This window comes from Talpa europaea (assembly GCF_964194135.1).
Source record: "Talpa europaea genome assembly, chromosome: 11".
Classification (NCBI taxonomy): domain Eukaryota; kingdom Metazoa; phylum Chordata; class Mammalia; order Eulipotyphla; family Talpidae; genus Talpa; species Talpa europaea.
This window is the reverse complement of record NC_140078.1, coordinates 45076402-45089267: the sequence shown is the minus strand read 5'-3', so window position 1 is coordinate 45089267 and position 12866 is coordinate 45076402. Positions and strand designations below refer to the sequence as shown.

Sequence of the window (12866 nt, the reverse complement as noted above, 5' to 3'; positions counted from 1 at the left end):
GCAAGATAGGCATTAACTACTCTTTGAAGGTTTGGTAGAATTCATTTGTGAATCCATGCTGTCCTGGACTCCTTGTGTTTTGGGAGAGTCTTGATTACTGTTTCAAATTCCTTGCTTGTGATTGATTTGTTCATGGTTTCTTTTTCTCCTCTATTCAGTCTTGGGTGATTGTATAATTCTGAGAAGCTGTCTATCTCTTCTAAGATTATTGAATTTGTTAGCATATAGAGTTCATAGTAGTATCTTTTGAGTTTTCTGTAGCATCTATTATGATTTCTCCCCTTTTTCTTTCTGGTTTTATTTATTAGAAAATTCTCCTGTATTTTCTTGGTGAGCTTTGCTAGAGTTTTGTCTATTTTTTCAAAGAACAAGCTTTTGGTTTTGCTCATCTTTTAAATTTCTATTTCATTTACTTTTGCTTTGACTTTTATTATTTCTGGTCTTCTATTGTCTTTTGGATTTTTTTTTGTTCTTTTTTTAATCCCTTGAGTTGAGAGAATAGGTTATTTGTTCACTTTCTTGTTTCTGATATGGGACTGTCTTGCTATACATTTCCCTTTTGGTACTGCTTTTACTGCATCTCCTAAGTCTTGGATAGTTTTGTGCTCATTCTCATTTGTCTTGAGGTATATTTTAATGTCTTCTTTGATTTTCCATTTACCTACTGGTCTTTCAAGAGGGTCTTATTCAATCTCCATAATTCAAAAGATTTTTCTGCTTTTTTTTGATAGTTGATTTCTGTAATTGTTACCAGAACCTAGCCACCTCAGTGGCAGAAGCCAGCAGCAGCAATGCTGTTCTCTCACCCTGCTGCTCCACCACAAGTCGGTTGTGGCAATTGCTCCTCAGAGCCCTTTTACGCAGCTGTGTACTTCCTGGATCATGGAATGGACCAATCATGTGTGAGATGGTCTGAATTGCCACAAGATTGAAAAATGGTTCAATCAGATATGTGTGTGGGTCACCCTGAAGAAGGATATAAGCCAGGGTTGGAGGGAACTGGGGGACAGGTGGTTCTGGCCTCCAAAGAAAGATGGGGAAGACTCCATTCCTGGCCTCCAATGAAAGACAAAGGACCAGAAGCTGAAAAAAAAGAAAAGAAGCTCATTTTATGCTTTCTCTTTAGTGGGTTATCTCTTATTTTTTGTACTTCTTATCCAATAGATTAAATTTATTCCTGATGATTTAAAGAAAAAAAAAAAAGAAGAAAAGTAGCATCTAGCATCTGACCTCCAATGAGGAAAGGGAAGCTGAAGACCTTTGCAGAGATGGCCTTTGGTCCTGTCTTTCCATCTCTTGAAAGGAGCACCAAGGGCCCCATGCCTGGTGTCTCAAAGAGTTGTTTGTTGTTGGTGTCATCCAACAACTCAAAATGAACTGTTAACACTTGGTGTCTCTGGCACTAACTCTGGGGGGCCATTAGTGACCATCACTACTGGCCAGTGTTGTCCAGAACTCCTGGTGACCAGTGGCAACAATCCCTGGCACTGTCTGGGTGAGATAGCTGCCACTTATAGTAAGCTCTTTGTTTCCCCTGTTTGTAAAATGAACCCCATGTTGGTTGCTCATGAAGCCTGAGTTCCCTAGTAATTGTGTGTGTGCACATGAGAACCTGTAGACAGTGATCTGTCCTCTTATTGGGCACTTTCCTTTATTTGGCCATAGCCCATAGGCTTCTGTTGTGTCAGTATTGTATTGCTATAGCCCTTGGCTTTGGTTTTTGCCTTTTGGTCTTTTGGAGCTTTTTGATGGATCTCTTGCTTAGAGCCTGGGTAGGTGGGTGACTGTTCTATCCTTCCATTTGGCCTCCTCCCCTGTCCACCCTATTTCAGTTTGATACATCAGTGTTAGGAGAAGATGCTGGGTATGAATTTAATCTTTACAAAATTGTTATTTCTTTTGTGTCCCAGAATTTTGGTTTATTCTGGAGATCATACCATATGCGCTTGATAAAAATGTATTCTCGTTTTGAGGAGGGCAATCTCCTTTATATGTCTGTGGGTCCAAGAGGCATAATTCTCTGTTCAAGGTAATTGTACCCTTGTTTATTTTCTGTCTAGTTGATCTTTCCATTGGTGAAAGTAGGGTGTTGAATTCTACTACCATTTTTCCCCCATGTATTTTCCAATATTTGTTTTCAGAGTTGATAGTAGTAGCCTAATGTATTTTGGTGGTCCTTCATTTGGTGCATATATGTTGATGAGTGTTATGTCTTCTTGATGTATTATTCCCTTAATCACTATACTGTGTCCCTATCTGTCTCTTGTTACCTTTTTAAACTGGATGTCTATTTTGTCTTATGTAAGTATGGCTGCCCTCACCTTCTTTAAAGTAACATTTGCTTGTAGGATTGTTTTCCAAACCTTAATTTTGAGCCTCTGTTTGTCTTTGGAGTTTAGATATGTCTCCTGGAGATAGCAGAAGGTTGGATTATGTTTCTTAATCTAACTAGATTCTCTGTCTTTTGTGAATTCAGTCATTTTATATTTAAAGTGATTATTAATATGCAATAGTCTGTTGCTGTCATTCTATTCTTAATTTTTGTGGATCAGTTTATTTCCTTTTCAGTTCTTTGTGTATGTGTCTCCTTTTGGTTTCAGTATGTAAGCTCCTTTCAACATTTTTTGGAGGGTTGGTTTAGTGTTTGCAAAACTCTTGAGTGTCTGTGTTTGAAAGGCCTTTATTCCTCCCTCATATCTGAAGGAGAACCTCGCAGGAAAGGGTATTGTCAGCTGGCAGTTTTTCTCTTTAAATATTTGCAACATGTCATTTTATTCTCTCTTTGCTTCAGAGAGTCTAGTATTAGCCTGATTCTGACACCTTTATATGTTGCCTGCTTCTTCCCCTTTGCCAGCTTCAATATTCTTTCTTTGTCCTTGAACTCTTGAAAATTTCATTACTATATGTTTTGGTGTCAGTGTCACTTTATCTAGGTATGCTGGGTTCTTTTAGCTTACTGGATTTGTAAATTTATTCTCTTTACTAGATCTGGGAAGTAGTCCTACATTATTTATTTAAATACATTTTTGTTACTTTTTTCCACTCCCCGCCCCGCCCCAGTATCCCAATTTTCTTATGTTGCCTTTTCTATTGGAATCAGAAAGTTCTTGGTATTTTTCTTCATTTTTTTTTTTGCTTTATTTAACTCTTTCATTCACTACCCAGGTTCTTTGTACATCTGCATCTTCAATTATACTGACTCGTTCTACTTGATCTGTTCTACTTTTGTGATTTTCTCCTGATTTTTCAACTATTGTATTTCTCTTTTGAAATCCTGAAATTCCATTTTTATCTTATTTAGAGAATCATTCAGTCTCAGTTTGATTTTATTTCTAAGGACCTTCATTTGTTTTTTTCTGAGATGTCTTCCATTTCATTATATTTCTCTACCTTTACAATTCTAAACTCTATATCTGATAGGGAGAACATAGTTTCCATGTCTATGCATTGGTGTTCTGGAGACTGTTCCCACTCTCTACTGTACTATTCCAGGAGAATTCATGTTGTCATCCGTTGCCCATTATTAGCTTTGGAATCCATGTGGGGTTTCCTCTAGGTATGGCTCCTCCCTCCCTGACTGGTCAGGAGTCTGTGCAGATAGATGTTGTGAGGACTCTGCAGGTCCAGGTGGGCACTGTCTGGGTCTTTGGGATGATTGCAAATCCTCCATTGGCGGGGACTCATAAGGCCTCTGCTCTTATTGTTTGTTATTACTTAGACTAATAATGAAACAGAACAGTGTTATTTAAACATGGACTTGGATTCATTGCAAATTTATATTGAAAACTCTAAGATAAATACTTTAAAAAAAAAGGGTAGTATACATGTTAAGGAAGAAGAGAAAATAGTCACATAAAATGTTGAATTAAATCCAGAAAAGACAAAAAGAAAGCAGAAGACAAAAAGGGGGACAAAAAATGGGGCAAAATATATAAAATAGTAGCAGATATTATACATACCAATCCAATTGCATCAGCAATCACCTTTTATTTCCATTCAATAATCACTTTAAATCTTAATATGCTAAAAAAAGAGAGAGTGTGTCAAAACTAAATACCAAACTATATGTTATCTGCAGGGAACCTATTTTAAATTTAAAGATACATGTATATTAAGCATACATGAATGGATAAAAATATACCAAACGTACACTAATAAAAAGAAAGAATAGGGGCTTTCACATAAGGGGTTACATCTCAGTACTATGAAGCCATCTGCAGCCACTGCAGCACCAGTTCAATCCCTGCCAGAGAGTTAACCCATATGGTGCAGCAGACCTCTCCTGTCCCACCCACTGCTCCCCTCAGCAGTGTATTTCAGTTAATCAACCTGTTTTGTTCCCCACTCTGACTCTGGTGAATCCTCTCATCTCCACCCCTGCACCTCTGGCCTACACCCCAGCTCTTGTATGCATAAGTAAATAAATCTTAAAAAGAAAAAAATAGCTATACTAACTTCAGACTAGATATCAAAGCAAGGAAATTTATCAAATACAGAGAAAAATTACTTAATGATAAAGTATCCATTCTCTAAGAAGACAAAACTGACCTAAAAGTGCATTCACCTAACAAGAGAGTCACAATAAGTAGGGCAAAAGCTATAGAACTGCAAGAATAAATAGATGAATGGACTAATACACTTGGAGACTTTAATGCCTCCTAAACCCAGTAGACAATCAGTAAAGACATAGTTAATTCAACAATGCCATGAATCAAGTGGGTATAACTGACATCTGTTGACTACTTAACCCAACAATAACAGAACACATATCCTACTCAAATTTACATGAAACATTTCACAAAACAGTCCACATTCTGTTTTAAAAACATACCTTAGTGAATTAAAAGAATAGAAATCATAAAATGTCTAATCTCAGAACACAGTGAAGCTATAATAGAAATAAATAACAGAAAGGTATTTGGGAAATCCTCCCAATAATTGGAGGTTAAATGACACAATTTAAATAACACATGGGGGGCCTCCCCAGTGATGCAGTGGTTGAGTGCTGGGCTGTGAAGCTGCCCACAGCTTCTACAGTGCTGGTTCGATCCCCAGCTGCCGGCAAGGGTCCCACATGGCGCTCAGACCTCTCCTGCCATGCCCGCTGCTCCCCTATGCAGTGTCCTCCATCTGTCTGCCTGTTCTGTTCCCTGCTTTGGCTCTGGTGAATTCTCTCACCCTCCTGCGCTTTTGCCTGTACCCAGCGCTTATATAAAAAATAAATAAATAAATAAGTCTTTAAAAATAAATAAATAAAAACACATGGGTCAAAAAAGAGGCCTCAGGATAAATTTCAAAAATATATTGAATTAATGGAGGAATATTTATAGTATGGACTGCATATGTAAGAAAAGAAGGGAGATCTGAAATCAAACTAAAACCACCTTCGAAAATAAGAGAAAGGAAAGCAAATCTGAAATAAGCAGAAAAAATTATCAAAATAAAAGCAGTAATTAAAAGAATGAAATCAATAAAGAAAATATCAAAAAAATAAAGCTGGAACTGTGAAAATAAAACAATACTTTTTAACCAGATTGACTAAGAATAAAAGAGAGAAGACACAAATTTGTAACATCAGAAATGAAATAGGAAAAATTCAATAACATGGTGACGCAGTGAAGACCTTACCTCCTTCATACACTCCCAGCTACAAAGCAGAAGGACTAAGTCAATAAATCCAGAAAGAAAAACAGATGAATAATATACATATTAGGAGCATTAGGTCTGTTATATAGAAGTAAGAGTAGGTAAAACTTTAAATGGACTGTATTTACAGTAATACCAGGCTAGCACAATCTATGAGATGGAGGGGGTAACAACTTTATGGATCCCCTACATTTGACTACTCAGGGCATATACCCATATTGGGGAATTTGGAGACCCAGCATAACACTGGATAAGGATATGTAGAGAGATAGTATTCAGGACAGACAGTGCACTATTGGAGAACTATGGAGCAGGGGTGCAAAGTGATGATTACTGTTTTAAACATGAAGCCCCCAATATAGAATTGCTGGAGTCCAATAGCAGGATCAGGGGGTTCACCTGTATATCCTCATAAAGAAGGCTACCACTCAAAGCCTGATGTTAAAATGCCACCCCCTAATCCAGGGTAAAATCGAGACAACACATGAATACCATTAACAAAAATCTAAGCACCTGTTACAACAGGCACACATACAACAGCAAAAGGAGACTCTGTACTAGAAATTATTTTTTCAAAGATGTCTTTATTTATTCATACAAGAACTGGGGTACAGGTCAGAGGTGTGGGAGGTAAGAGGATTCACCAGAGACAGAGCAGGGAATAGAACAGGCAGATCAACTGAAATGCACTGCTGAGGGGAGAAGCAAGTGAGTCAGGAGAGGTCAGCTGCACCATGTGTGTAGCTCCCCGTCTGGGGATCGAACTCATGCTGCAGTGGGTATGGATAGCTTCACAGGTTGCACATTGACCCCTTGCAACACCAGGGAGGCCCTTGTACTGGAAATTAAAAGAGAACTGATCATGCTTGTGACCCTGTAGCAACTGCAATCTGTGACCAGCACTGCTCATAGTGCTCAAACATAGTTTGGAGTTATAAGCTTGCATGAGACTTAAGAGACATTTAGACTGAGGAGCTGGCCTGGATGTTGGGATCACTGTGAACCCTGCTATGCAATTTTGATACCCAATGCACAGTAGAGGACTTGAATTCCTGATGCTCACTGGAGGTGATCTATCCTTCAGGGTCCTACTGCTCAGTTTCTTTCTACCTATCCCTCCTTTCCAGAACCAGTTCTCCAAATGGTATAACCACAGTTGAAAGTCTATCAAAACTATAGCTCATAAAGACTATAAAATGAAGAGACACCACAACAGAAATGCTGTTGCAATGAAACCCCAAGGAAGTCTCAATCAAGAGTTGGAGAATATGCAAGGCAACAGTTACAACAGCTCATTTAACTAAAATAAACAATGTATTATATAAAACAGTAAGAGAATAAAAACTGAGATAATATGAGACAGTTACAATTAGAAATAATGAATCTAAAAATTACTATAACCAAATTAAAAAAATATAATTGAGAACCTCCATAGCAGATAAATGCAAACAATGAAGAAAATTAACTCAAAAGCACATAAGTTTTTCCTGGCATACATCATATAACATAATAAAATTCCAAGTCAGGAAAATTTTTTAGAGAGGAAAAAACCACAGTGCCATCTGCTGGAAAAGTGGAAGTTCAGCAACCTCAGGACACAAAAAATAGCAAAATGGGCAGTTGGAAAAATACAATACATGGCACCTTGAGTCCTAAAGAGAATATTTCACCACACAGAGGGAATAAATCTCCAGTATCCAACTACAAGAAAAAAAAATGGAATGTCTTTTTTTCTTATCAAATAGAGAGGTCAAAATTGCCATGACGGAAATTCAACTAAATGGAAGTAAACACAGAAAAGCAGATCAAAAATACAAAAGAAAATGCAAAAAATGAATGGTCTGAAAAATAACATAAATGGACAGAAGACAATTATTGAAGGTTTAAATAAGAAAATATGGGAAATACAGGATATAAAAAGATCAATAGAGGAGATACAACATTTTTTGAAAATTATGGATGTAGAGTAGACCAAATGGAAGATCAAATCAGTGACCTCAGTGACCTCCTTCCTAGCCACAAAAAAAATCAAGGTGGATAGGAAAGAGAAAGATAAAGAATGAAGAGACAGTTCAAGACTCATCCAACACCATGATGAAAGGCAGTAATAATAATGGGTAGTAGAGAAGGGGAAGAGAGAGAAAGGAACAGAATGTATTCAAAGAAATAATAGAGAAAAATTTCACAAGCCTGGAGAAGAAACTAAATATTCAAGTCCATGTGGAGCAGGGCTATATGGGTACTAAAGCCCTCCAAAGACAGTACCTGATAGAGCATAGGGCACTACCTGTGGATTCTCACCCACATGCACACTTGCAAGACCACTCAGTTTCAGGGAACAATAATGGGGTTTATTTAACACACAAGGGAAACACAGAGTTAGTAAGGCCACAAGTGGCTGGCTATCTCACCTTAGATAGAGTCCACAGCATTCAGAATTCTCAAACAAAAGACCATTCCTCAAAAGATGGCAACTTCCTGTCAGCGAGGGCTTGGAACACCTGGCAGTCAGAGGCACCCACAGGCAGGCTCGCCGAGATGATGCCCAGAAGCCACATCAACAATCTGGAGATCCAGTGAACAGCACTGGACACTGAAACAGATAACAGCAAAGGCAGCAGCACCAAAAGATGGTGCCACATGATCCAAACAGCAATCTGAGACACCAGGCCCAGGGCGTTTAGTACTCTTCCCATGTAGCAATAAGACCATAGGCTGGCCCAGCCTTCCAGTCCCTGCAAAACTCTTTAGTATCTCTCTTCTTGGGGTTAGCTGCTGGAAGCTTCTTTCTTCTTTTTAATGCAGGTACACAGTATGATGATTCTGGGAGTCTGGACACACCCCAAACTGACTCCTGCACTTCCTTGTGTCCACTTCTAAGGTCCTCCACCCTGGATACAGCCTGATTGGACCATTCAACCTGTTGGCACCTGAGGGAGGGGATGCCGACAGGCAGCAACTTTTGGTAACATATGAAGTCTTTCCTGTCTCGTCCACTGCTCCCCTCAGCAGTGCATTTCAGTCAGTCCACCTGTACTGTTCCCCACTCTTATCTCTGGTGAATCCTCTCTCTCACACACACACACACACACACACACCTCTGGCCTGTACCCCAGTTCTTGTATAAATAAATAAATATTTTAAAAAAAAAGAAAAAGAAAAGAAACCCATGTAGATCCTGATCCTAGGCCAAGGAGCATGGGAGACAGCCCAGGGCAGACTGTGTGGGAGTGTTGGAGATACAGAACATCTTGTTGGCCTACTAAGTATATTCAAAGTACTGTCATTCACCAAAGCTGATAGAAGAGTGTGACTTTCAGAGGAACAAGGTCTGAAGTAACAGCAGACGACATAGGCAGTGATCCCCTGGAAACACAGAACCAGTGCTCAGGAGAGATAAGATTGGAGCTGTAACAGCAGTCACTCCCAACTGAGTGATTCTGAATGCTTTGAGAGTCCTGAGAAGCAAAGACAGAGGTCAAGGGAAGAACCTCAAGACCATGTTGTGTGGTAAATAAGGACAAGTTTCAGAGGAAGAAGGGGTCTAGAAACCAAGGTTTCCAAAGATCCACATTCAGGAGCCCACATACTTTCCCCTTGGATTACTAAAAAAGCAACAGCCACAAAATCATGAGTCATTCGGCTTTAGTATTATTTTGATTAGAAATTTTTTGAAGTCCAGTTTTTATCCTGAAATTTTTTTGGACTAAATTAATTTTTTAATGTTGCTGGTGAATCTTTTTCATATATTTTATGACTTCATATGTTATAATTAAACATGTTTATTATGACATTATCAAAGACTTTAAGAGCAAAGAAAGGGAGAAAAAATTTGAGCACACTAATGAAGTTCAGGGATGTGGGCCTTTACTATCCACAAAAGTTACTGATGGGCATCCCTGGTGGTGCAAGGGATTGAGCGCAGCACTATGAAGCTGTCTGCAGCCTCTGCAGCACTAGTTTGATTCCTGGCTGTTCAGGGAGCTACCCACATGGTGCAGGAGACCTCTCCTGACTTGCCCGCTACTCCCCTCAGCAGTGTATTCAGTTAGTCTGCCTGTTCTGTTCCCCGTTCTGTCTCTGGTGAATCCTCTCACCCCCATACCTCTGGCCTGTACCCCAGTTCTTGTATGCATAAATAAATAAATCTTAAAAAAAAAGAAGTTACTGATACGTCCATCTTAGAGCGAGGTTTGGTAGTAGAACAAGTGCTCATATCTGAATCAGGTGTATAAATCATAACATTAAAAACCATTTATTTCATTTCATATTTGAACTCTTTCTGATACTCATTTATTCAGGTCCTTGACCTTGCACAGAATAAAATGCAGAGGCAGCATCTTTTTGTGAATTTTATAGTTGGCTGAGAATTGAAGGATTCTTCAGTTTTCGTGGAAGAATGTCACAGATATACTCTTGGTACATTCAAAGATGGTACTTTTTAAAGTGGTGTCCCAGACCATGAGTATCAGCATCACTGTGGAAATTGTTTTCAAAGCAAATTCTCCAGCCCTATTTGCAGGGAGGTCCAGGAACCAGATTTAAATTTAAAGAACACTGCAAATGATTGTTTTGTAGGCTGACATTTGAAAACTGGCTCTCAGAGGTTGGCAGTTACCCTGAATATATGTTATTTCAAGCACTTTGTTTAAGCTCACTCTCCTTGAAGTGCCATGAAAAACAAGACATGTTGAAATTAATTATAGATTTGGCCTACATATGAGGACCCCAAAGGGAATAGTCTGTTAGTGAAAAAATCACAGTTTTGTCACTTGGAAAATTTTTAAATAGCATCAGTTTCATTTCAGAAATTTTCCACTGTCCTTAATAAAAGAGAGTGAATAAAACACATGCTAAGAGGTGAACTATCTCATTCACTGCATCATATATTTATGCACACACATAATACAAAATATTTTTCTGCATCTCAGGTCCAAACTGCTTTGCAGAAACGGCTGTCATCCCCGCGGGCAGAGAAGTGAAGACTGATGAGTGCACCATTTGTCACTGCACCTACGAGGAGGGCACGTGGAGGATTGAGCGCCAGGCCATGTGCACCCGACACGAGTGCAGGCAGATGTAGGCTGAACCAGACACAGATGCTGACGTTTTTTTCTAGGATATTTTACTGACAAGAACATTCTAAATGATTTTGGGAAATATCAATCAAAATGAGAAGACTTTGGATGAGGAGTTATGGAAAACTGTTGATACTTTTGCTTTTCTTGGTATCAGTTACTGCAAGAGAAAGAAATGGATACATTTCAAAACATCAACAAGAACTTTGGCCATAAAATTCCTCTCTAAATAAATGTGCTATTTTCACAGTAAGTATACTAAAGTATACTATTATATATGAAATGCATTTCTATAATCCCTCTACTAGAGAGCTGATATAAATGTTTTCTATAGATACAGATTAAAAATGCTGTGTTGTCAACCATCCTCAGTGTGTACCTGCAGATCTTTTTCAGTTCTGATTCCATCACACAGGATTGTTTGTGGTTGCTGTTCTTCAAATCTTGAGACAGTGCATCTTTAACAGGCTATACAATAATAGATCTCTAGTGGAATACTAACTAATTCTGTTCCACTAAGTGATATCCTTAGAAGTTCCAGTCTCATTCACATAAATATGTTTCTTCAGATAAAAACTTACTCTTTCTATCATCTCTATTCTCACTCATTTGAGAAATGAGTGTACCTCTATAACCAAAATACACTTTTAATTCAAGGCTCCCATGTTGTGGGGCATAGATAATCACATACATGTATTTCATCTTCACTTGAATAACTTTCTCTTTTAAACATGACTTTAAATCATCCCCTAAATTGAGGGAAAGAGTAAAATAAGAGAATCCTGCAGTTCTCTGGAGGAATGTTAAGGAAAATAGAACTTTCAAATGTACACCCTAAATGTGGCACAAATACCCCAGCTCTTGCTCAGGGGAATATTTCTCAGTGGAATAATCTTCAGTCCTCCTTGATGGACCTGGGAAATCCCAAGGGACAACCCCATCTCAGTCACACTTCAAGAGCAGAGAAAGCATTGGAAAGTCCTTTCCAATTACAAACATTAATGCTAATGGCCATATGCACACTATACCTTATACATATTTTCATACTGACTCCATTTCTCTTCATTTGCACAGGGAAGAAGTCACTGCAAGTCCTGCTGACTGATAGTAAAGAATATTTCTACCTTTATCAATCACATCAACACTTGGCCATCAATCATTGATTGGCCATCAATCACATCAATCATTGATTGGCCATCAATCATTGATTGGCCATCAATCACATTAACACATTGATTGAAAAAAGTAGAGTTTTAGTAGTTAAAAAGTAAAAAAAAAAACAAAAAAAACCCCACAAAAACTGTAATCACTATTTAATGTTTCTTTCCTGATATTTATTCTAAAATTTTGAGTTAAGCACCTATCAAGTACAAACAGTCGTGACAAGAAGAAAGGGGAAATATAGCAAACCCAGGGATGTGGGGAGGGGACTAGTACCCCACTGTTGGCTCTAACTCTCATACTTATTACTGCAGGTGTGACCCAAAAGCGGACACATTGAGAAAACTACAAAAACAGGATCTATTTACACTGAGAGTGAGATATAGTTGGTGGGAGGGAGAGAGAGAGATTGATTTACAGGTCTGTCATAACGCAGATATCCAAACCAAAACTACCTGGCAAGCGGTGGCTTCTCTTACAACACCCCTCCTCACAGCAGTTCAACTGCCAAAGCCCCAGTAGCTTAACTCCTCAAAAGCCCAGCATTTTAACTGCTAACGGCCTCATCCCTGTTTCCCTCAACCCCCACTCAGGGTGGTGTGTGAAAAGATCCATCTCCTACCAGGAGTTTACTGTGAACGCTACCTACTTCTCACCGTTCCTCAAAGAATAATGCATCACTTCTTGCCTACATGATGATTTGATCTCTGCATATCATGAACTAGAAATTACAATGCATTGTGGTAGGAGCTAAACTAGAAGTCAGTGAAAGAAGCTTAGAAAGGCTCCTGAGAAAATGCACACAATGTCAAAAGCTTCATTCCCAGTGTAAGAAAGCATTCAATCCTTTGAGACTGAAAAAGAACCAAGAAAAATTGAAACATTTGTCTTCATTGAAAAGTTGAATGGTTGTGGCCTTAATGAATCTAAAGACACCACTAATTAAATCCCCAATAAGTTTACATCTGCTTATATTTAATT

General features: G+C 38.6%; 1 protein-coding gene across 1 annotated transcript in view; it reads left to right on the top strand.

Moving 5' to 3' along the window:
* The window catches only part of VWC2 (von Willebrand factor C domain containing 2), a gene marked incomplete at both ends in the record, with an annotated part of 149923 nt that extends 139194 nt beyond the window's left edge, over positions 1 to 10729 (top strand). Inside the window, one exon of the mRNA XM_084247971.1 lies at positions 10578 to 10729. Within this exon, the coding sequence (XP_084104097.1) occupies positions 10578 to 10729 (152 nt within the window). The remainder of the gene's footprint in view (positions 1 to 10577) is intronic.
* Positions 10730 to 12866: the final 2137 nt, after the last annotated feature.